The sequence below is a fragment of the Topomyia yanbarensis genome, unplaced genomic scaffold, assembly GCF_030247195.1.
Source record: "Topomyia yanbarensis strain Yona2022 unplaced genomic scaffold, ASM3024719v1 HiC_scaffold_160, whole genome shotgun sequence".
Lineage (NCBI taxonomy): Eukaryota > Metazoa > Arthropoda > Insecta > Diptera > Culicidae > Topomyia > Topomyia yanbarensis.
Genome location: NW_026683339.1, coordinates 32,279 through 59,231, shown reverse-complemented (window position 1 = coordinate 59,231; position 26,953 = coordinate 32,279). Strand labels below are relative to the sequence as shown.

General features: G+C 38.7%; 1 protein-coding gene across 2 annotated transcripts; it reads left to right on the top strand.

Moving 5' to 3' along the window:
• Positions 1–26,953, top strand: LOC131694811 (centaurin-gamma-1A-like). 2 transcript variants are annotated; one of them, XM_058983311.1, is made up of 8 exons: positions 1–79; positions 1,539–1,680; positions 1,753–1,887; positions 23,147–24,442; positions 24,505–24,744; positions 24,804–24,921; positions 25,037–25,394; positions 25,455–26,953. In XM_058983311.1, the coding sequence occupies exons 2-8, from the start codon at positions 1,626–1,628 to the stop codon at positions 25,716–25,718; spliced, it is 2,466 nt and encodes an 821-aa protein (XP_058839294.1). In that variant the 5' UTR covers positions 1–79; positions 1,539–1,625; the 3' UTR covers positions 25,719–26,953. The 2 variants fall into 2 exon arrangements, with proteins under 2 accessions (XP_058839294.1, XP_058839295.1); XM_058983312.1 differs by lacking the exons at positions 1–79; positions 1,539–1,680; positions 1,753–1,887 and adding an exon at positions 22,964–23,085.

Here is a 26,953-nt window from a genome sequence, read left to right as displayed (position 1 = left end):
AGTCAAGTTCAATGCTTACGAAAGTGAAGTTCGTGCTATTTGTGTATAAATCTGGGAGGAAAATCATTCTGCATCAAAGGTAAAGTTTGTTACCATTTCAGAACTTGTTTTGAGGCAATTATGGTCCGAAAATCGACACAAATTGCTGCCATTATCGGAACAATTGACTGCCAGGGTCAGTAAATCATCGCCAGCCGACAGTTTGCCTGTGCCGAAATGATTTGTGTTATTTGTTTTGAGGTTATTTTTACCAAAAAAGAACGATTTGCTATTTTTTCGCTCGATTGTAACATCTCTATACCGAGTGAGTATCGCCCTCGAACTGTTTTTGTTTCTTTGTTTTCGGTACCGAATCCGGTGATTTACGACGCGCGAAAGCAGACGCGTCGTGGCCCAACCGACCAGCATCAGCAGGGTGTAGAACAAACGACCGAGTCCGGGCGATGATTTACGGACTGCGAAAACCATTTGTGAGAGCTAGTGGTTCTGGCTAAAATTTCACGTTTCCTTTAGACTACCATTGTAGTGCTATCCTATAGTTGTTAAGCTGAACGAAAAATACACACAAACTAGTGACTGACCATACCATCGTGTTCGCTTCGAGAGTTCTGCACCATCGACATACCCCTCGGTTGCTAAAATTTTCTCTTCTGCATTGCACAGCTGTTAAATGTGGTTCAATGTGAGTTGTATCTACGAATGACACGACAAAAAATCTGCAGTTGCCCTTGAATCGTGATTTTATGTGTCACTCGCAGTTTCACTGAACAGTCTCTTTTTTCATCGTTTTCCCCCCATTCATATTAATGGGTAAAAATAATATTTAATTAAATGGACACCGACTTGCTGCCAGTGTTTTTTTCTGTTTTGTTTCACGTTCAAACGCGTAAAGGCTGATTTCTCCCCTGTTTGCAGATGTCAAAAATTAACCTAACCTTGGTCTTTTGTTTTTCTCGTTTCTCTTTACATATTTGTTCTAATCCGCAGGCGGTCGCCCCTCGGCGCTTGATGAACCGTCTCGAAAACTACCATTGAATAGAAGAACGACGAAAGTTTATCCCAAATCAGCAGTTTATTTATAAGTTTATTTTTGTAACGGTTTTCCAACATCCTTGGATCAATCATACACACTTCGATATCAATCAAAACTTTCTTCTTCCAACAAGAAAAGGAACCTTTTTTTTTCGAAAAAAAAAGAAACACATGAAACGGATCCCTCTCGAAGCATGCTAGGATGTCATTTAGTTAATAATGTGCAGAATTTGATTTAATGTACTTCCCCCTTGTATTTTCGAAATAGAAAAAAACAACGGCAAAACAACAATGGGGTGGAAACCTGAATCGATTTCGGGTTCATATTTTCGAAAAAAGGATTTCTTCTGCTGGTTTGTGACATACACGTATGTGTGTTTATGATTAATCGTCCCACCGTGACAAATCAATTACGGTGACGCCTTAATAGCTGACTATTATTTCGAGCAAAAAAAACAGTAACAGTATCAAAAACTTAACCTCACTTCTTTTTTTTTCGCTTACAGTTTGCCGCCTGGGTCGACGCGGTCATCTTTGTGTTCAGTCTGGAAAACGAATCAAGCTTCAACGCCGTGTATACGTACTACACCAAAATGTCACACTACCGCAACAGTGCCGAAATACCGATCATCCTGGTCGGGACGCAAGGTATGATAGAGTTGTACTCAGTTATCAGTTTATTTAGGAAAGTTTAATACCCTTATTTTTTGGATTTTTCAGATGCCATTAGCGAGCGGTCACCACGAGTCATCGATGATGCGCGGGCGCGAAAACTGGCGCTGGATCTGAAGCGGTGCTCGTACTATGAAACATGTGCCACCTACGGGCTGAACGTGGAACGAGTCTTTCAGGATGGTAAGTTACGGAAGAAGGTGTCGATTCAAAGGCTTTCCGATGAGTTTTGGCATTTGATTCCAAGGGTCGACCACAGTTGATGATTATAACTATAAACAATGACAATTTGCTTGTCTAAATTTAAGATATGTTTACTTTGTCTCTTCTTGTAATGGCTTGGTTTGTTTTAACTGGGTTCAAGCAAAATCTTGAACAAGAAATAATTCAATGACGCACCTTTGCTCGAATCTGCTTTCAAACAATTGTGTACAGCTAAGTTAGCTTCGAAAGTAATTCAATTTTAATTCCAGAAAACGACATTAGATTTTGGGGCAGTATTTATACTTATTTGGATTATTGACGTAATAACTGTGGAATTAAATGTAGGATTGAATACTTGTCTCTCAGTGAGAAATATTTGATGATCCAATCAAATGCCGAAATTAAGTATTCAAGTTGATGCTTTGCCAAAAAAATCAAAACATAAATAAATCTCTTTGAAGCACATGGAAGAAGAGCAAAATGAAAACAAAATTTGATACATTTGTTGCTACACGACACTGTTTGGGTACAGCCGACTAGCTAGGAGACGATTTTGCAGAGAAAACTAGGGGTGGGTAATGTCGGGACATAACCGCGGTGTTGACGTAATACTATTCGTATGCATATCCTATTACTAAAATTCTGTTTGTATCTCCAACGGTTAAATTTATACATTAAGTTTGATTCACCGGGTTCAGTAAAATTTTCTTGAGGATTTGGATAGTATCCCGCTCGGTAATCATTTCAGTAAAACAATGTTACTTCCGAGTACTCCGCATAAAACAAGGGGTAGGTAATGTTATCTATGTACGGACGGACGAAATCTCGAAATCGCAAAGATCACTTGAAAAAAACTAGGAGTGGGTAATGTCCGGGACGTAACCGCGGTGTTGACGTAGGACTAAACTTGGGCATATCATATGACATTCATGGATAATTTGAGCCAATGCACTTTTTGAATGAATGTTTACTGGAAATTTCATGTCGAATGAGATTGCCACATTCACTGATTTTCTAGGACTTGCAAAAACTTTCGGTTTTTGTAGATTAATTTGATAAACATTTGCTTATATGAATCACTGGTAAATGTACACAAGAATTGACAGGCGCAAACTTATTAAATGGAACTTTCTAATTCAATTCTTTCTCCATTATGTTTTCATCCTAAAAAGAACGGTTTGTAGATAACTATGTTTGGTGATACCAGACGAGAATCCTTGCTAACGATTCGAACCTTGCCCGAATTCGCTTCTGCTGCGTACATACACGAACATTCCCCTTTCGCAGCTCACATCGAATGAGCATTGCATATCGGAATGCGATCTCTTTTATAAACTTCTTAGTGCAGATGGTAGTCCATCCCTTTGTGCGACAAATGAAAATATTTTCATCATTCGTTTTGGCGTGGCATTCGCTTAGTAGCAGGGTTGCCACATTCACTAATGTTCTAGAAAGATTTGCATTGTAGATTAATTCGATAAACATTGGTTTATATGTGTCATTGATAAAGTATCCTCAGTAACTCAATCCAAGTTATTAAAAGGAGCTTTCTAAATAAATTCTTTCTCCATTATATTTTCATCCTAATAAGAACGGTTTGCAGATAACTATTTTTGGTGATACCAGACTTTCTAATTCAATTCTTTCTCCATTATGTTTTCATCCTAAAAAGAACGGTTTGTAGATAACTATGTTTGGTGATACCAGACGAGAATCCTTGCTAACGATTCGAACCTTGCCCGAATTCGCATCTGCTGCGTACATACACGAACATTCCCCTTTCGCAGCTCACATCGAATGAGCATTGTATATCGGAATGCGATCTCTTTTATAAACTTCTTAGTGCAGATGGTAGTCCATCCCTTTGTGCGACAAATGAAAATATTTTCATCATTCCACATTCACTAATGTTCTAGAAAGATTTGCAAAAACCACCATTCAAAGCACGGCTAATTAATGCTTTTACAAAATCATTTCTATCAAAATTTACGGTAAAATCTACGGAATCTACTACACAATTGTTTTAATTATTTCCCAACAAATCGCGCAAAAATCTGTTCCGTACAGCACAGCGCAAATAATTGACGTTGGAAAACAAATCGGCAACTTCAGCTGCCAAACACTTAGAAACGATCGAAGCATTTTTCCGTTAATATCACTTTTCTGACTCAAATTGTTGTAGGTATTTTATTGCTTCCGTCCAATTGGTCAGTTTATTGGTTTTATCGCACATTTTTCGGATATTATTATAGAAAATAACTAACCCGATAAGAGGGAAGTTATTTTCCAAAGCACGAAATGGAAATTTCAATTGTAATTCTTCTGAGAACGATTTTGTGGTCCTAAAAAGGACCGTTTGTTGTGAATATTATTTCGCCGTTTCCCGCTCGGCATGATGATTATTCGCTTGGCATGGATAGCGCACAGATTGGTATTTTCCAACAAACTAACCAGGCAGGCCTCGCTGGCTTCTTAAAGGGCCATTACGGCTGAGCTCCGGAAGAGTAGGTTTTGAAATTCTGTGCAATCTCACGGACCAGGCACTGGAAGAGCAGCTTGCGAATTAGTAACTCTGTCCACTTCTGAGAGCAATGAATTTCACGCAGGGCGACGACTGTTCTTGGTTGGCAGCGATAAGGCAGTAGCTATGATTTGGTTGGTGGTCAAAATGCAGCTTCTCGTTGAGCAGCACACGTACGTGTGTTCTGCTCTGTGGCTTACACACGTCTGGCTTTAAGAAAAACTGTGACACCCATATTTATAGGTTTTAGCATTAATGTTGATTCGCATTAAAAGTAGTTTTTGAACTTTTTAAACAAGTTTTACATAGCAAACAAGGTATCAATAGCAAGCGTTGAACGTTTTCCTTTCGATTTATGAAACAAAATTAGTAATTCCTTGAGTAGGAGAAAAGTTATTAGAGTTCAAAGTGTACGTAACGCATCCGTTTTGAAAATTTTGAAATGACACCCAGTATAGTAAAGAAAGACGTAAGTCCTACGTCAAAACTCAGCGCGCAGAATAGTTGCCATGTGATAATTAAGTTTGCAGTGGCCGGTTAAAGCATAGCCCTAACGGAGCTTCGAAAAATGTAGAAGATTTTTCGAAATCACTGGGCACGCCTTTGTTTGGGAACACGTTAGTAGATTTCTCCAACAATTGGGTCATTAAGCTATATATAGTTTTCGGTTCCATTCGATAAATTTTAGGTCTAATATGCATAATATAATATTATTTCAAAAAAAAATTCGTTGTAATACGTGAAAACGATTTTTTTGTTTTTTAAAATAAATTTTATGTAAACTTGGCAACCATATATAGGAAAACTGCGGTTGTTTACATCTGGCCTATCAGGACAAGACCCAAAATGAAAAAAAAAACTATATGCAATGGATTTGGTTCATGTCAAATAAAAATAACCCTCCGGGAAAACCGAGAAAACATGCCCTAATTTTTTCTGACAGGGCATCATTTGTCGTCAAATTCGATATGTCAAATCCTTCCTATAGTGTCAAATCCAGACTGTCTACATATTTCTTTATTTTAAAATTTAATATTATTTTCACGTTTTCTGAGTTGGAAAAAAAACAATCACGAAAATCAGCTTTATCGATGTAAGTAATAATTACGAATAATAATTTTTTTCTCATTCAATGACCCAATTGCGGTGTTTGGACGAAGCGCTTGACCGTATTTTTTTCTCTTATCCAACTTGTCAAAATTGGCAAGGCGGACTCAGAACCAAGTCAATCGCTGAACCTGCCCTGACCAATTCGTCAGCCCAATCATTTCTAGTAATACCGGAATGTCCAGCCAGCCAAACAAGGTAGATAGTGTTGACAATGCTTAGTTCTTCGATTTGGGTTTGGAAAGCGATCACTAGTTTGGACTTAGTTCAGCTTGGACTACAGTACAGTATCTATCTAGTGAGTAGGATTGTTCTAATCTCATTTCAAGACAGTAGACACCAGTCCCTCCATCAGAGAACCGTCAGTGTAACAGACCACTTGCGTTTGTTGTCGTCTCTCCATGTAGCCAGACAACCACTCCTCTCGAGAGGGGATCTTCACAAGGAATGTCCTGTAAGGAAAACTACATGTGATTGTAATACCGCTGGGAGCAAGAATATTTTCACCCCATGTAACCATTTGTGACAACAGTCGTGTATGACTGGTAGCAAGATCAACATGGTTACTGCTCCAAAGCCCAGGAATTTTTAGTCTGTATGCACATGATAGTGCTTCTTGTTTGAGGTGTATGTGTAAAAGTTTGATATTTTGAAGTGCCTCAAGAGCAGCAGTCGAATTTGTGGTGAAAGCAACAGTCCACGCCATGAGCGCCATTCTTTGTAGATGGTTTAGCTTTGACTGGACCGTCATCACCTCTCCCCTCTACCATCACACAAGGCATCCGTGTGACAGTATTGGAAGTACAATTGTCGTGTAAATCCAATACATGTATTGGGGTTTGAGATCCCAGGTCCCAGTTCGTCTGTACTGTTCGAAGGCTATGTACGCTTTTTGAACTCTGAATTCAATGTGAGCAGATCAGTTCAGTTTGGAACCCATTATAACTCCAACGTATTTGATTTGATCTGCACCCAGTAGCTCAGAATCAAAAACTGCAAGGGACGAACCCCGGTTTTTATTCGCTTCTTCGTGAAAAGACCCATTGAAGTTATCTTTGAGTATTGTATGGATTGGAACTGGAATTTCCATGAATATTTTCGGCTTTCTCAGTCAATTGTATTTAAAACTGTTCGACGTTTCGACCATGTTTGCCTGTCTTTTTCAAGGGAATTTTCCGCCAATTAAATTTACCTTGAAAAAGGCCGCCAAACACGGTCAAAACGTCGGACAGTTTCAAAACAAGTCGTTTGCTCAAGCTAAATTGGCTAAGGAGACACTTATCTAGACTGTTCGGAGAAAGAAGCTGACATTGTAGGGCAGCTTCCATAGATGGCCGAACAGCCGTTTGTCACACGGTAAATTTCCATATAAACTGATTCCACCATGATGTCCAAATGATGCAACACATAATTAAATGTGTGGAACAATCTAAGTAACTTTCACCACATTGGCCACCTACGACGGTTCTTGATGTCCCAACTTCCAAGGGACCATTCATAAATTACGTAACGCTTTTAGGGGGGGGAGGGGGTACGACAAGTTGTGACAAGTTGTGACATAGGGGGGAGGGGGTGTTAACTAGATCGTTACGTAACATGTTTTCATCGAAGAAAAAAAAAATTTTTCTTGGAATTTGTTACGTAACAGGGGAGGGGGGATGGAAAAATTTGTGACAATTTGTTACATAGGGGGAGGGGGGTCAATTTTGGGCAATTTTTGCGTTACGTAATTTATGAATGGTCCCCAAGATAATGCCACACCTATTTCTCAGCAAATTCGTGACCGATTTCTACAAACTTGATTTCAAATGAAAGTACTTCCATTGACTGTTATCAAAGTTCAGTCAAATCTAACCCTTGGTTCCGGAGTTGCAGATTGGTTATTGCGGTCACATACAGTGATGGACAGAGAATTAGCACATTTACATATATTTCAGCACGTGTGGAGCGAGTTATAGTTATTTCACAGCTTCAAACGCCTTGTATGCGTGCAGTCTACATATCCTTCTTGTAGTTGAATTAGTAAGTGCTGCTATATTCTGGTTGTAACTGTCGCTCTGAGGAAACACGCGTTTTGTGGTTGAAAAAGTGTGGACACCGAATTAGCACACTTGAAGTTTTTTTGTGTCTATTTCCTGGATAAACGAAAAATATAAAACAAACCTTGTGTATTCATAAAAAGTAAGCTTTACAATACTATATTTGTGAATATTATCCGAATATTATCTTTGATGGGAGGGTGAACCCAGAAAATTTATTTTCCACTTGAAAAATAACGAAAATCGCTGAACCTGCCCTGACCAATTCGTCAGCCCAATCATTTCTAGTAATACCGGAATGTCCAGCCAGCCAAACAAGGTAGATAGTGTTGACAATGCTTAGTTCTTCGATTTGGGTTTGGAAAGCGATCACTAGTTTGGACTTAGTTCAGCTTGGACTACAGTACAGTATCTATCTAGTGAGTAGGATTGTTCTAATCTCATTTCAAGACAGTAGACACCAGTCCCTCCATCAGAGAACCGTCAGTGTAACAGACCACTTGCGTTTGTTGTCGTCTCTCCATGTAGCCAGACAACCACTCCTCTCGAGAGGGGATCTTCACAAGGAATGTCCTGTAAGGAAAACTACATGTGATTGTAATACCGCTGGGAGCAAGAATATTTTCACCCCATGTAACCATTTGTGACAACAGTCGTGTATGACTGGTAGCAAGATCAACATGGTTACTGCTCCAAAGCCCAGGAATTTTTAGTCTGTATGCACATGATAGTGCTTCTTGTTTGAGGTGTATGTGTAAAAGTTTGATATTTTGAAGTGCCTCAAGAGCAGCAGTCGAATTTGTGGTGAAAGCAACAGTCCACGCCATGAGCGCCATTCTTTGTAGATGGTTTAGCTTTGACTGGACCGTCATCACCTCTCCCCTCTACCATCACACAAGGCATCCGTGTGACAGTATTGGAAGTACAATTGTCGTGTAAATCCAATACATGTATTGGGGTTTGAGATCCCAGGTCCCAGTTCGTCTGTACTGTTCGAAGGCTATGTACGCTTTTTGAACTCTGAATTCAATGTGAGCAGATCAGTTCAGTTTGGAACCCATTATAACTCCAACGTATTTGATTTGATCTGCACCCAGTAGCTCAGAATCAAAAACTGCAAGGGACGAACCCCGGTTTTTATTCGCTTCTTCGTGAAAAGACCCATTGAAGTTATCTTTGAGTATTGTATGGATTGGAACTGGAATTTCCATGAATATTTTCGGCTTTCTCAGTCAATTGTATTTAAAACTGTTCGACGTTTCGACCATGTTTGCCTGTCTTTTTCAAGGGAATTTTCCGCCAATTAAATTTACCTTGAAAAAGGCCGCCAAACACGGTCAAAACGTCGGACAGTTTCAAAACAAGTCGTTTGCTCAAGCTAAATTGGCTAAGGAGACACTTATTTGTGAATATTATCCGAATATTATCTTTGATGGGAGGGTGAACCCAGAAAATTTATTTTCCACTTGAAAAATAACGAAAATAAAAATAACTCGTGAAATAACTTTCAGAATCCATCGGGCGTTCCAGGAAGCGGCTATATAATGCAATAAAACATTTTGAGCAACAGATTACAACCAATTCCCTGAAATATAATCCCCCTTCACGATAAACGACATTTACTGAAGATCATCTTATCACCATGGAACCAAAAAAAATCAATCACTTTCGTCGGCTAAAATCAAAAACATCGTTGAACGAACTCATAGCGTGTCAGTGGGCAGCAAAACCATACGAATATGACATCTGAGGAGCATTTGATCGCCCTTATTGCACAACATAAACCTAGGGTTACCAACCGTCCTTATTTTAAAGGACATGTCCTTATTTTCGAGGTTTTTGGAAAGCGTCCTTATTTTACTTCAAATGTCCTTAATTTTAGTCTCAAACCTTGGGTGGTTCAACATGAAGCTTTTTAACAGGGCATTTTCTAGTTGTTAACGGGTACTAAATGCAAACTGTCATGCTATTATAGTTTAGTATTGTTTGCCATTTCATAATGGAACGACTTACACTGGCTCACCATCTCCAAATTATTCAACTATCAGCGTTTAGTGTTTAGTGCGCTCCGACCATAAGGTCGACATAATCGTCCAAATTACTCAACTATTCGCCATACAATAAAAAGTAAGAGTTGTAGCTCTCGTTATTGGATGATTAGCGAACAAATCGACCACATCCAGCACGCAGTGAGGAAAACATAGCGGCGGTGACATCCCCAATCATTGGAAACCAATACTACTCGAGTAATTAGCCAGATACCACTTGAAATAGTCGAATTTGTCATCAAAAATTGGACCAGTCGAATGGACTACCTGAAACGCCAACATGGTCAACATTTAAAAGAAATTGTTTTCAAACAATAAATGGCAAAAAATGTTCTTTCGATTGACAAATAAACAATTCGCGATTTACTTCATTTTTCAATTTTTTTGCTAGATTAAAAAACGTAATGACGAATCACCCTGTATTAAATTATTCAGATCAACTTTATTCAAAGAGAATCAATTTCAATTCCTTCCAGCGATTTTTTTGTTAATGCCTATTCTCTGCGACTCATGGCAACCAAAATTTGTTTTACTCAGAAATAACCACAATTTGTTGGATAGCTCAATATGAGGTTTGGCCAAAGTGGTATCTTCGTTCGGTATTGGCACTACACCTAGGGGCAGATCACTCTAAGAATGTATAACAAATTTGCATCAAATTGAAAAAAAAATGCATTCAATTTCCTGTTTTGCATCAGCTTTGCACTGCCTCGCAAAAAAGTTTGTTTAACAAACGTTCTACGCTGATCCACTTTGTTCAATGTTTTGTCAGAGACTTAAGACTTTAAGCGCAAAAGTAACAACCGATTCGAAATCCGATTCATTCAGGATGGGTTGTTGCCTTCGGTTGGAATTCCATCACAAATCAGCCCATATTCCAAGTCTCATTCCGAATGTAATTTACTGGGATGAGGATATTTTATGGTACGGACATCTATGTGTCATCATAAAGAAGCTCTAGTTTCATGTATATTGCCGCAAGATGTTTAAAATATGGAAAAGCACACCCTATCATATAACGTAAGCAGAAACGACATAAACTACTCAATTGGAAACCGTTAGATTCATAAAAAGCTCTGTTAGTTCCATAAAAAGCAGCTCTACAATTAATTTTTTCACTGTTTCGTAAACAACAGATAACCTAGCAGGAAAAATAAAAACACGTAGCAAAGAAAAGCAAAGCATCCTCGATGATCAACGCGTTTTCTGTTTGACATTTCGAGGGACCGTCTAGTACTACCTGAGTTAGTACCTCTTGAGCCACGGAAAACTCGCGAGTCCGCCGTCTCAATTAGTCTCTGGTTTTGTTAAATGTAGGGCTAGTTTTTCTGTAGGGTTTTGACGTCTTACACGCAACGCAAACAATATTGCACGCAACGCAAAAACATTGCACGCAACGCAAAATACATTATGAATTTTTATTTTGATGGAAATAAATACATTTAATTTCGCTGATTTTTAAAAATGCATCACAAGTGATCTGCCCCTAGCACTACACCATTCTAATTTGTCTCGATTGAGATTCAACGTCCCAGTTCAACCGCTGGAAAATTAGCCAGAATTCCGACAGTTTTTTTCAGAACTCTGGCTCAAGTGACATAAGTGGCATAACATTGGGCAGGGATGTCCTTAATTTTCTCTCAGTCCATTTGGTAACCCTACATAAACCACTTATTTCTAAAAACAATACGACAGCTAAAGTAAACTTTGTTAAGTTGGACGGAAATAAGTCTGCTTCTTTTTTAAAGAAATGTTTTTTGAGGCGATGAGTCGATATTCAATCGATTTGGGTCGGACAGTAATTTTTCAGCAAAGAGGCATCACAATCCTCAGTTTTAGTAGCATAAAATTAGTACAACACGATGGCGGTTGTAATGTGCATGTTTCTTCATGGCATGGTATGGGGCTAATCGTGAATTGTGATCGCAGAATGGATCAGCATCAGTACAAGCAAATATTGTAGGATCATATGGAGCCATATACCGGTCTATGTGGTGAACATTTATGCATGAAAACAACCCTAAGCATACATTTCGGTTCGTTAAATAGTGGCTTTTTGATCAGATGGTTAATGTCCTTCCATGATCTGCCCACCACCCAGACCTAAATCTAATTCTATGGAAAGACGTGGAAAACACGCCGAAGAGAAAAAATCCAAGAATCTGAACGATCTCTGGATATCAATAGTATTGGGCTAGTACTACGGTTCCCCTGGGGATATCCGGAAATGAGCCCATGACAACCGATATTTTCTAGATCACTTACAATGACTGCAAATCATGAAGTTTGATACCCATATTGGTATTATTCGTATAGTTTAGTGTATGACAACTACTTGGGATACCCGAGGGATACCTGGAATTTATCCCACGATAGCAGATTTGAAAAAAATCGCGTTGAGTTGCGAAGCACGGTGCTATTCGTAGATTGCATACTAATGATTATCATGTTGCCTATAGGTAGTTTAACTCATCTTGCATGTGATAAAAATGATCGGGAATCAACTTTATCTCTTTTGAGTTCAGTAAACTAATACAGGTAAACTTCGATATAACGTACATCTCGGTTTAAAAATTGTACATTATATCGAATTGTACGTTATATTGAAGCATGCAAAATGGTCAAAGAATTGTTGTTCGTGGTACTTTATTTTGTAGAATTTTGATAACGCGTAACTAATTTTGAAAATCTTACCTACCTAGCAGTGCGAAACAACTTTTCTAATAAGAAAATTATAGTAGATCCATAAAAAAGATGCCATAATCATTTTTTTTTGCTTATATGAATTAAATTTATTGAAAATATTCTTTTTTTATTTTGATTTTAGAGGTTTTAACCTTAGGGTCATTCGCCTCTTTGTTGGGTTAGAGTAATCTCTTTAGAAAAATCTCTAACACTATGTGCTGGGTTGGGAATTGAACCTAGGTGAGCTGCGTATAAGGCAATCGAGTTACCAACTACGCTATCTCTACCTCCGAAAATATTCTCTATTCTGACTCCTTTCCTAATTATTAAATCATTAATTATTATTTTGTCTGGGCTTGTAAAGTGATTTTAATATTCCCACCGTCTGCGCCTCATACAATAAAAGCAATTTATGAACTTTAATCATTAGAATAGAGTATAAAGATCCACTTGTATCTACGATTCAAAAATTTCTGAAGATATATTTCAGTCCGCTAACCGATTTCCTAAATACCCCAAACCGGCCGTGAAGCGTGCACAGTTGTCCGTGTAACTACAAATATGACCTCTCATTCTTTTTGGGGCATAGCATGCCGTGGAACTTAAACGTTGTCATTCGGCCCAGAGAATCAGATTCCGCAGTCCCGAAACCAACCAACAATGGTCACACAAATATTATCAATTTTAGTTTTCAGTTAGAACTTAGGGGAGACCGGGGCTAGTTGGCTGTGTTTTCAGTTTTCATTTTTTACCGCTTTGATGTACGTAGATTTTGCAAAATAGAACACGTGGCATGGAAGGGCAGACTGTTGGCAACATCTCTGAATTTTATTAAAATGTTTGATGCATTGTCTCCATTTTTAGAGACAAAAATATGTGACGCGGAAAAACCGCCAACTTACCCCGGCCCCGGGGTAAGTTGGCGATATGTATAGATACACCATAAAATAAACAATCAAATGGAGAATCAAATACTTCATGGGTCCTTTTGGAACATGCTGAATGTCTTTTCAAGAAAACTGTATATTAATCGACATTTGCTATTATATTTCAGTCTCAATATCCCGGAATATTGACATTGACGCGTACTCCATAGCAAATTTTCATAGCAAGCAATAGCAAATTTTCGAAATTCTTCAGGTGAATAGCCGAAGTAAATGGTTCCTGCATTGACAAGATACACAAGAAAAAGATTTTCTTACTTTGGAGTGAGTTCCAGAAATAAAATTTTTTGCATTGTAAATAGTACCGCAAACTTGCCCCGCGAGCAGCACCGCCATCACCCTAAATAATACAGTGTTTAAAATTTAGGAAATTTACTAGGTATGCTCGAAAACACAATATCGTCCAGAACTTCCACAATACAAAATGTTTTGCAACCAAAACACATTGGATAATGGGTTTCACATAACTTGAGGTACATAACGAGAGGCAGTGCTATATGTCTAATAGAAACGGAGAAAAAGGGATTCCGCCAACTTACCCCAACCGCCAACTAGCCTCGGGCTCCCCTACTGATATTGGGTTATTTATTGAGATAAATGGTTGGTTTTAATAAATCACGATCACACGCAAATGAAATTGAAAAAAATTCGCTCTCGTAACCTTCAATGAAGTAGCCAATTCCTAATATGCTCATTAGAAGCCCAATTAGTACGTTTTAAGATTGTGTATAACATACTGAATTCTTAAAATATGGAATACATGCGTAATTGAAGATAAATTTGGACCTGAAAATAAATTAAAAAATATGTACGTTATATCGAGGAAAAATGTACGTTATATCGAATGACGCCATATCGAGGGTACGTTATATCGAGGGTACGTTGTATCGAAGATTACCTGTAAAATTATCTGGATTTTGAAAAAAAATCTCTAGACCCTATAAGTTGGTGATGCAAATTTGTAAAAATAACTACAACTAAATTTGGTTTATGAGTGGTAAAAATTGCAAAGAAAAAAATGAAACGAATAAACTGTTAATCAGGTAATAACCAGTAATTAATTAACCTTAATTTCTTTTTGAATTTCCGATCCAGCTCGATTTTTCTTTATATTTTCACCAATCTCGTTGGAAATACATCAAGCATTACGAAGACTGACGTTTTCTAACGGGTGGTACCAAATATATTTTCAAAACAGTTTTTATTACGAAATAAATGTGTGTGTGTGTGTGAACCGTGTTTCTATTAATATAAAATCCATTAATAGCCCCAAACTCTGGGCCTTATAAAGGGTTAAAATTCATTTTTCAAATATTTTTAAGGAAGAAAAACTATCAAAAGAGAAAAAAATATAAATCGAGAATTGTACGCAAACCGAACCTATAAAAGAAAACCAGCATACGACCACAGATCCCAGCCGATCTTCACTAATGTCACTCCCGCTTGAAACAAAACTGAGACAGGGTCCAACCCGTCAATCTGTCGCATTTCCGAGTTTAATGTCGTTTTCGATTGAAAACCTAGAAACTAACACAGGTTAGTTGCTTCAAACAAACGTTTTTAATGGAACTGAGTTGGGTTCTCGCAAATAGCGGCGGTGTGAAAATATATTTCAGGGTAGAACCCAACCCGGTTTTCAGTTCAGTGGCGCATAACCGAGGTTCGAAACTGGCTTCAAACAAAAAGTTTGACAGCAGTTAGGTCCAAAACTGACTTAGTTTCTGTCTCAAGTGAATACGGACGGGGCGGGGGTCCGGACCCCCAAGACCCTCCCCCTGGATCGTGCACGACACAGTGCACGATAGATAGCAGATTTTTGCAAAACCTCCAATAACTATTTTAAAGTTTGTCATAGAAAATCATGAAGTTTGATACCTATATTGTTAGGCGCCGGACGAAACAGTAATTGTCCAGAATTTGAGATCCCCGAGGATGTCGGGAACTGACCTCAAGATGGACAGTGCACCCCAAAAGACCTTTAAAGGTCATTGCAACAGGTTGTCTCTGAAAAAAGTAGTTAGATAGCCATTAGGCTATAATTATGATTATATCCTTTCAGAACCGTAGCGTGGACTTCTGTAGCCCTTGGCGGAGTCTCAATTTATTTATTTATTTATTTATTTCAAGTCGTCAATCAGATGTAGACCGGTTTCTTACAATAAGCATAAGCATAAGCATAAGCATAAGAGATCGCCCGTGGTTGCTACTCCGTTATTGACCAGAACCAATTGAGATTGTAAAATGTTGATTGGAACAACATGCTTGGGAATAGCACGATGAGCCACATTGTACAATCTATATTGATCCTTGCATGCTGATCAATACCGACGCCGGCCACGTCCGAATGCAGATCTTCTGGGGAAGGAAGGAATGTTAGTCCGATACATGTTGCTGCTAGAGACCGAGGAATCCTCTGCATCTCCACATGTATCACGGGAAGGGGATATTTGTTAGTAAGTGTGCCGGTAGCGTTATCATGTGAAAATTGCTCTGGGCAGCCGGCTGCCGAGAATTTGGGAGATTTATCATTTGTTGCATTAATGCGATTGGTTAAATATGCAAATTAAACTCCGGATAGCCGTCTATGAGGAGTATTGCTTATATTTTAATAAATCGATATCGTTCAACTTTTCATCACGCTGCGAATGTTTTGTGTATTCTGCCGTGTCTGTGTAAAGTTTTCCCGGCGATCGTTTGAATAAAATTCCGAATCTAAGTAGTAGAGTGGTATCGTAGTAAGAGGAACTGTTACTAATCTTGAATTGCAACAATAAAGTGCCGGTTCTAAACAATCATTACCGCGCGCGATTTATTTATTGTTATGCTAACTATTGGTTATACTGAGTACTAGATAAGTGTAAAAAATGAGATAGTTGAAAGAATTACAGTTGTGAAAGATGATGATGATATTCTATATATATAGAATTTCTTTTAAGTTTAAGAAGACATGGGAGTGTCTTACTTCACCCTCCGACATGTTAAAAAGGCAAAACGGATTGCAGCTTCCTTGCAAACTACAAAACAGTTGTACGCGAAATCCCGTTCCCCACTCCTTCAAAGAACCACGAAGTTGCCAATGCACAAAATAGATGCAACGCGGCACCATGAACCGGCGCTCGCACGTTCAACGTAGAACCCAACCCGGTTTCCAGTTCAGTGGCGCATAACCGAGGTTCGAAACTGGCTTCAAACAAAAGTTTTGACAGCAGTTAGGTCCGAACCCCCAAGACCCTCCCCCTGGATCGTGCACAACACTGTGCACGATAGATAGCAGATTTTTGCAAAACCTCCAATAACTATTTTAAAGTTTGTCATAGAAAATCATGAAGTTTGATACCTATATTGTTAGGCACCGGACGAAACAGTTATTGTCCAGAATTTGAGATCCCCGAGGATGTCGGGAACTGACCTCAGTGCACCCCAAAAGACCTTTAAAGGTCATTGCAATAGGTTGTCTCTGAAAAAAGTAGTTAGATAGCTATCCCGATCAGAACGACATAACAGAAAGCTATCAAATTTATATCTCATGTTGATATTTATTACTCACTGTGTTATTTTTGTGATATCCCTATCAGCAAGGCAAGCAAACTTATATCAAGATTATATCTTCTGGTGATATCATTGAACTGCTAATATGATTTTAATGTACGCATATAACAATGATGTTATAATATATAAAATATTCTTTCACAATTATCTTTGAACGCTAACTGTACACTGTAAAGCGGGCAAATGACTAGTTGGTTAAAGCCCCAATAAACAAACCAATCGATCAACTGTGAATGATTGTTATATTACATAAATGACCGTCTTTTTGCTAATACGCTGAAACCTCCTTTTATGCGTATTTATTCAACTTTTTAAAGCAAATTTTTGAAGTTTTTATTGATTTCCTTTTATTTGCGTTTTCCACATGGACATTCAAAGCTCCACGATTTTGAGAATAGATAAGTTTTAGATGCAAGTGGTCGGAAAACTTGAAAATAAGGTGTTTAACCCACTTGGTTGCATTTTGATTAAGAGATTACCTATTTTCTGAGACACTCATCTGACACGCAACTTCGAATATGTGACTTATGATTTCAATGTTGAAACTTTTATTCAAAAAGTTTTGGAATCGCAAAATTATCAAAAGCTATTCTACCCATGATCGCATAGTTGTCCCGTTTTCTATGGGATTTCCTATCTTTATGGGACTGATATGCGATCATGGGCAGTATTCTAAAGAATATAATTTTCGCATAAAACTTATTTTAAAAAAGATGCAGGAAGTATCAAGCACACCAAATGAAATAAAGAAACGCGGATTAAAATAAAAAAGCATTTTTAAAACTATTTGTTATGGTTTAGTCAAATGATTCTATAAATAATTTTAATTAATTGTGCATATTGCGAAAACGAATTTTCAGAACTCAAAAAACTGTTTGATATATACTGATTTCCACAATACCGTTATGAATTTTGAGGATCTACGAGGATCTTCAGTCCGATTTCTCCAATTTATGCGGGGTTTTCATAAACAACCGAAACATGTCCAGTTTGTGGGTATCTGATTTTGTGCGTTCTCCGAATTACCAAAGTATTTTTTTTATTTAAACTCCCACATAAAAATTTTTGAGTTTGAGATTGTTGTATCTTTTCATTCCACCTAAGACAGTTTGACATTTACAATGAACTGACAATTCCTTTGAATGCGCATATGTACTAACGTTTCTGTTGTATTCGATGGTGCTTCGTTCGTCTTAAAAAAACATCGAACTAACAAATTTTCGTAATAATCAAGATACTTGATTCATTATGTAGAAAGTTAAAAAAAGGAATAATACGACCTGTTCAAATTGTTGAAAGATTAATATTTGTGAGTATGCTGCATAAAGCTATCAATATTTCAAAATGGCCTAGAAATCTCTGAATAAATACGCATCCCAGCTGGTATTATTGTTTGCTGTTACAATTTAAATATGTGTTTTAGATAGTGCTTGAAATAGCTTAAAACTTTAATGTAAACAAAGTATTGAATAATTTACTCCTTAAAACTAAATAAAATTTAGAAAAGAAAATGTATTTTAGAAAACATGAAATATTCTAAAATTCATAACAACGAAGAATCCTCAACAATTTCTCAAATTTTATGATTATCTGTTATAATATTCTCAGTTGACAGATTGAACTATTGTAAAAAATTGTATTTCTGCGAATTTATTAGATGTGAGATAATTGTACTGGTTTACTTAATCTTCCCCATACTAAAAATGCTAATAACAAAACCCCAAAAGCGACTTTACTTGAAATCTCAAAATGCAAGCCTCAAAACTCTGTATTTGTTTCATTGAATCTATTCGGAATCATAAGTAACATTTGTCGTATTCTCCGTAAAATAATGTAGGTAAATTATCCGCTAAATGTTACCATATCGCATCGACATTATTTCTAAAAATCGTGTAAATCAGGTTAACGTGCAAGAGAAACGCCGAAGCGCACTATTTAGATTCTAAAAATAGCCCCACTTTCCTAATCTGAAAAGATATTATAAAGCTATTCAGTCTATCGTAATATAGGCAGTTGTAGTCGTGAGCAAAACTGTATGAAAACAAAGCGTATTATACAAGGAAAACAAACAGTCCTTAGGCTTTGGCAAAGTTCAATGTGTGCGTTCTGGAAACATCTTCTGCATCTATAATCGTTTTGCCCTTGACAGATGCGTGGAATATTATGCTAACATTAAACATCAGTCGAAAACAACGTCGTTGGTTCATACAGGAAACTTTCCCATCAAACTCGGAATACCCAGGTTCAAAGCGGCAATATCGACAAATAATAATCTGCGTGTCCATATAATCACTATAAAAATCAGCCAGCATGTATGCAATCATTTGGCAATGCTATAAAAGCTTTTGCTGCATGAAGCTTTTTGCTCCCAAGCAAAAAGTGCCCTAATGTATGCTTTATTTTTCTCGTATTCTATTTTTAGACGCGCACGCTAAAATCGTTGATGTTATACAATAAGTAATACACGCTATATTGGGTTTAATTATGCTATCTCACGTTGTTATGATCGTGTTATATTGCTATCAACGTTTGTTATAAATGTGATATTCGTAGAGAATTTTTTGTTAGAATTTTTGTTACTTTAACACCTAACGGTTTCTACTTTATAACAAAATTTGATAGGATTTTTTTCGTAACAAAATATCAGCATGAGTTATAATTGTGTTATTTCCTTCTGATCGGGATTAGGCTATAATTATGATTATATCCTTTCAGAACCGTAGCGTGGACTTCTGTAGCCCTTGGCGGAGTCTCAATTTAGTGCCCCTTCAGTGTTAACATTGGCTTTGATTTTCTGTTCGTCTTTCGAACAATATTCAATTGTGTGCTTAGAAATGGTACTTACATTTATTATTTATTTTTGCTTTATTTATAAAGCAACTAAAGATATCAGCGTCCCTTGTAGACGTCCTCCAGGTATATTATTTCTTCAAAATCTGAACAGATTTTATTTTCAAAGTATGTAGGACTTTTACAATAAAACACGCAAACCTATTTTGAGAAAATTTTCCGATTGTTATGCAAAAAATTAAAATTATCAGTCGATATCAGGTTCTCTAACAGAGAAACTAAAGTGTTACTAAATTAAACAAGATAAGTTCACTGCAGATTTGTCTGTAATATCATTCTAAGTCAGGTGTTTGAAGGCAACCGATGGAGCATGTTTTCCGAAAGACGTGCGTGTAGATTAGTTCACTGAGCAGACGATTCATTAGAAAATTTAAGCTGCCTCTATCATACAACAACGTTGGTGAAAACAGTTGACACTACGTATTTAAAGGTGGCTTAATCTCGAAACCAATATTCAGTCGTGGCAAATATGTCGAAATGTGATATCCTGTCCAAATGAAGTAAATGGCATTACTGACGGCAGATGTTTAATGAAGTACTACGTCGTCTACATGTCCATCCACATAGTTGAGATCGACAATGTGGTCACCGATTCGAGTTGGTCATGCGTGTGATGAAGGGCTTGGCCGTTTGCTGGTCCTCTTTCTCCACTGAGTGAAGATTTTGAATGGCAATCGCACAGGACGGGACAAAATTCTGTGTCTCTTCAAGCTCGTATCCGGTGACTTGCTTGGCTAATTAAAACGGGACACTCCTCCACGGTACAAACAGCCGAAAAGGCAGACGCTCCTTCGAGATGGTTTGCACTAAACACAAGAAAATGGGCCTTATAGCAATAAGGACCGATGTGGCAAGTGCGCAAAGAATCGTGGAGACGATATCCCTTAACCCTCCGGAAGTCGCGCTTATGGCCCACTGACCGAGCAGCCGCCGGTGTCCTAAGACGATTTCGCTAGATTTTCAGACCATCGTGTGCTCAGTGCACTCGCGCGACTGCCGGAAGGTTAAAGGACTCTCTAACCACTTTTTTAGAGAAATATTAAAGAGAGCTTCCCCACTCACTACCACAAACCATGCTCGGGAAAAGTGTGGCTATGACGTTCCCCATGTGTTACTGCCCATAAAAACTATAGGCGGATAAAACTCCTTGTAAAGGGTACAATTTGTCTTTTAAGAGACACAAAATATCATAACTTGAGGAAGCGCTGACGTCGAAGTCGAAGAAACCAGCTTAAAAATCTGAGATCAAACAAGCAGTTTTCATCTCTTCCAGGAACACCAAAAATCCCAAATGGCTCAACATTTCATCCAGTGATTCAACTAAGTGTAGGACTAGTAGGGCACCGGAAATTTTGTGATATTGCGGAGATCCTCCCGGCACCGTAGCGAACTCTTCTGATGCCCTCGGTGGAATCTCAGTTTTGCGACCTTTGGTGTTTATGTCGACTTTCTTTTTCAGTTCGACTTTCAAACATTAATTTAGAAAGTGCTTGGAAATGACACACTTATGATATGACTCACTTGTTTGATAAAACACATTTTTGCGCCCCACGGTGGCCACCCCGGCCAACCGCATGCTACGGGCCTGTATCCTTGACCTGATATACAGTCCTGTACTAACAGATTTTCGTAACTAATAAAACAGAAAATTACAAATCAAAATTTAAAAAATTGGGTTAGACTATTTTCGAACCAGTTTCTACTACCTACCTTAGAAACATAGCTGAATGATTTTTTTTTGGTTCAAATTTGAATGGTGTGTAATATCTATAATCATACTAGGCAAATTTAATTAATTGTTGCTAAATTGATAACGTTTAATCAGGTAAACGTTTACGTGAAAGGAAGTTGGTGTTATTTGTACCCTAACTGTCCCAATGACCCACTGGAATAACTGGAAGCCATGTAAACATTTTCCATTATTTCTATTGGTGAGTTAAATTAGAATTTCATAAGAGTCTAATAAGCCAGAGGTAAGTCGAGTCATTCAAAAATGACTGAATGGCATCGGTTTTAATTTTTTCTTTCGCTCTAGCCGACGCGGCTCAAAACTTATCTCTGATTAAGTTTTAGATTTCTAATAACATTACTAGAATTAAGCCATGTATTAGTTTAAACACAAAACAGTAGTGTTTAATGTCATTAGCTTGGCACTACATTTATTGTGTAGAATATTTTAAGTCGTTTTCGGCGATAAAAGAAACTTTTTAGTTTTAACATTATATTTGAGTGTTTATACATGCAGTTGAAAGGATATTTTCGAATCTGAAGAAGTTCATAGTTTTCAACATTTCCAGGGGTTTCGAAAAAATAATCATTTATTTCATTTTACTGTTTGGCATCAACACCATGGATTCAAAAATTTAAATACAAGTATTCAGTTCCAATAATTTTACTTCAATGAAAAAAACTGGATCAAAAGAGATGAAGGTGATATTGCAGGATTGCATTAAATTAAATTCCCTACACTATCTATATCTATAAAGTTAACTACAACGTTGATATAACATCATATATTCTTCGTCAAATATATCAGCTGTACAAGCTCAAAAGAGAAACCAATCGAACTGCACAGTTTTCAACTGTGCATAAAGTTTCGAAGCTCACTTGTACCAGTTACCAGACGCAATCGCTTTTCTGTGCTTTGTTCCCTATGTGCTCCTTCTAACAAGCTGTAAATACTAAGATAGTTGGCCAGGAGACCTATACTACACTCAGAGGAGCGATAGAAAGTCTGCTGCAAGCTAAGAAACAGTAAAGTGAACTGGCTAATAAAAGGTTTTTTTTCTCAATAATTCTATTACTCTATCTCGTATTATCACACAAAATTAATTGAATGATATTACCAATTCACGAAACAATTCCTACACCATTTTCATCGTCTGGGTTAGAAAGTGCAATGGCTGAAACTCGTATAACTTTTGCCCATGTTAAATCTTATAGGATTCAGTAAGCTTTTCGGTTTGCACCCTCACTAGCAGGGACTCATACCGTTCAGCAAAAATAGCGCAAAATGAAAGGCGGGTCCTTGCTGATTTTGGTCGCTTTGGGCTTTCATCCTTATACCTTTGATGCCTACGTCTCGCATACATGCAAACAGCGCACGCAGACGTCCCTCTGGCGACGGTCCCGTTAAACAACAGCAACCCTTGCGCAAAGCACACGAATAAATAAATAAAAATGAATGAAGGAAAATCTGGTACATAAGTGGGGGAACGATGCACATAAACAAAACAACCGACCGTGTATAATTTCGTAGAACGTAGAAGCAGCAGCAGCATCAGAGGCAAGTAAAAGCTGTTCCTTTTTGCGTACATTGAATTGAGGAAAGGAGAAGAAACCTGATTGTACTTTGCTGCGCTTTGTTTGGTTATGTTTTCAGTGTTTGGATCGAGTATTTTTGCCATCGGAAATGCCTTTCTATCGAAGATATTGTAATAATGCATGATATTTTAGGTTAAATAATATACTAATCAGAGCTTTCTTTACTTTCAGCCTGTCAGAAGATTGTCCAGCAGCGTCTATCAACCGGTTCGAACATCACACCAACCAATTCGAGACCAACGACGCCACAAGGCACCCGGCTTGGTGTGGCCAGTTTTCATGCGTCCGTTCCTAGCCCAACGAATGGCTTTTCGTCTTCAACTGGAAGTCCGGCAAGTGGTTTAACGTTAAGTAGTTCCTCACCAAGCCACCACAACAACCCACACCAACAACAACAGCAGCAGCAACAAAACCAACAGGGCAATATGACGCTTCCCCATCGGCACCACGTTCTCTCCGCTTCAAGTCACCACATTCCGATTAAGCTTAGCTCGGAAATGCTGGCCAGCGAGACGGGTCATCTTATTGCCCAGCGAGAGTCGCACCCTCCGCTAAAGTGGGGTACAATCTCCCACGGAACTTCCCAGCAGACACTGTTGGCATTGACCAATGAGAATAATAACATTGCTAAGTTTATACCACCAGCTCAGCCCGTGTCTTGTGACAGTTTGCAACCACTGGGATTAATTCCGGGTAAAGATTCAGGAGGAGGAAGCAATGGTGCCGGAAAGGATAAGGAACTTCCAACACCAACTTCAACGCCAACCACTTCACGGAAAAGTCGGCGAAGATCGAATCTTTTTATTCCTTCGTCGTCAAAGAAGGAGCAACAGGACAAAATTAAGAATGGTGAACTTGGAAGTGGTCGAGCGATTCCCATCAAGCAAGGATATTTGTACAAACGAAGCAGCAAATCGCTGAACAAGGAATGGAAAAAGAAATACGTGACACTCTGTGACGATGGACGGTTAACTTATCATCCATCGCTGCACGATTACATGGATGATGTTCATGGAAAGGAGGTGTCCCTGCAATATGTTACCGTGAAGGTCCCGGGCCAAAAACCTCGTGGCTCAAAGTCGATCATCACCAACAGTGCCCTGACGGGAGCGAATCTGCCACCCCCAGCAGCAATGAATGGCAAATCAAGTGGACCTACGAGTGGATCCCAGGGTGGTAGCAGCAACAGTAACGGGCTGACGGAAGGCATCGGTGGTTTGTCCCTGGCTAAGGATCGAAAGCTGACGGAGAAAGTGCTTTTGACTGCGTTCGATACCCTGCGGGAACCGGTCAAGTCTAACTCGCAAACGAGCGGCGATGAGGGAATCGTTATCAGTAACAGCAATTCGCAAAGTTTCATCGGATCGGATGGCAATACTAGCAAGTTGGATGCTCAGACGCCGAATGTGAAGAAGCGACATCGGCGGATGAAGAGCAGCGGCGTGGGGAAGAACAATGAGTATGAGGGTAAGTTCGAATCTTGAAAATGTGAAACAATGCAGAAAAATTAACAATTTAAATTTTTACAGACTCCGACGGGTTCGAGTTCTACATCGTGTCATTAGATAACAAGCAGTGGCACTTTGAGGCTTCTAACTCGGAGGAACGGGACGAATGGGTATCGGTGATTGAACAGGAGATCTTCAAGTCATTGCAGGGCATTGAATCGTCGAAATCTAAACCGCTGAACCCGAGTGATATCGCTTCGATGCAGTCGATTCGAAGCCGCGTTCCGGGTAATGGGTACTGCGTAGATTGTGATTCGCCAAGTGAGTGTTTCTATCAAAAAAAAATGTTTCTATGACACTAATCGGATTTGCTTTTATAGATCCTGAATGGGCTAGTTTAAATCTGGGAGTTCTGATGTGCATCGAGTGTTCCGGAGTACATCGAAATCTCGGTTCGCATATCAGTAAAGTGCGGTCACTTGGACTGGATGAATGGCCGTAAGTATTTTTGGTTTTTATTTCGACTGATTTTGAAAATATGTTGTAGTCTACAAAGACTATTTATTAGACTCAGGTGGAACGTATCAGATCAATAATAATTTCTCTTTCATAGTCCCGGTCATCTCAGCGTGATGCTCGCCATCGGCAACAGCTTAGCGAACTCAGTCTGGGAGTCGAACACCCGCGGACGGGTGAAGCCCACCCCCGCCAGTTCCCGAGAGGAAAAGGAAGCTTGGATCCGCAACAAGTATGAGGCTAAAGAATTCCTACCCGCCTTCAACCCATCGCCAGCGATCGGTCAACAACTGCGCGAAGCAGTGGTCCGATCGGATATGAAAGCCATCATCATCCTGTTGGCGAATGCTTCCCAGGAGCATATCAACTCGACCGTCAGCAGCAGGGATCTGCGAACGCCGCTGCACCTAGCCTGCGCCATTGGTAACCTAGCGATTTCGCAGCTGTTAATCTGGGTAGGTTTCCCAAACTCTAAAAGTAAATCAAACAGCATGCTAACGAGTCTTACCTTACAGCACCACGCTAACCTGAAGCACATCGACCACGAGGGCCGATCCTGTTTGACGTACGCCAAAGCGGCCAACTCGCTGGCCGCGGCACGTCAAGCTAGCAATACTCCGCACCACGTCAATGTGGAAACGACGGCCGCACTGGTGGAATTGCTGACCAGTTTAGGCTGCACTGATCCCGCTCCGTTCACGGCTAGCGGCACGTTACCCCGGCGAAGGGAAACCATCGATCAGGGAACATTCGAGAAATTTTCCTCGAATATAATCTAGAGTCGTCGAAACGAATGATCTGCAAGTGAAACACAACAAATCTAGACTTAAATTATATACGTTCAAAAACATTGTGATCCCTCTATTTAAACTGAAATTCATCAGTAGCAGAACGAGCGAAACTAGTAGCAAAACACAGATGAGAGCGGTAGTATTGGTTTTATTTATCCTTTGTCGAAGGCAAAATCATTTAACGAGTAGATGAGAGAACTATAGTTAACTATTGTTTAAGTTGTAACGGCTGAAACCTAGCGATGCAAGCACGACCCGCTTGTAAGATACCTGATTCACAAAAAATGGAAATTTTGTTTTTTATGTCTAGGTCTATGTACTCTATGTCTATTAATTTTATCCTTTGAAGATCCCGTGTAAAAAGTTCCCGTATAATAACCGCCGAAGCGGTTTGTCTGTACATTTGATTAGCCCCTTCTTAGCTTTACAACCGATGTACGTTTTTAAATCATAAAGTTAGAACAAATGCACCATTTACTTAAAGAAAAACGATCACCATTCAGTACACTGTTGATTTAATCACTATTCCCATTTTTTTGTTTTATTTTAGATTCAATTATCTGTTACTTTAGATTGTATCACAGTTTTAACTCCTTTATTACACGAACAACACTCAATTCCTATAATAAACTGCTCGTTCCATTATACTTACTATGATATCAATAAATCAAGCTCATTTCATCAACTACCCCCCAAAGAATGCCAAATTGTAGCATGCAGAAAAACTTTAACAAAACACTAACCTGCTAAGAAATCTGCAAATTATGTTCAACTACTTTTCTAGAAAAGCGTATACAGTTAGGGATCATGCAGATCTGTAGTTGATTAAATCACAGAAAACAAACCGTAGCATCAGTAGAATATTGGTGGTAGAGCGCGACGATTCGGCATTTGAATGCATAAACCAAAAGCAACTAAATCGATATGATAGAAAACACTAGAATCCCTGTTATAACGAACGTAAATCTCTGCTAATAGTAATATAACGCCTGTCAAAAGAACTAGATAATGATAGAACAGCAGCGGTATCTAACCCCGGATTGATTCCTGAACCTACCACCACCCGCTTATTATGACCCATCAAGGCACAGACTCCCGCCCGGTAGCATTAATAGGATAGTGAAGCAACAACAGTTACAAACTAAAGTAGTAAGGAGAAATGAACAGGTGGGCGAGAATGCGATGGCTGGAAATAAACGAAAATCGTTCCGATAGTATGTCAA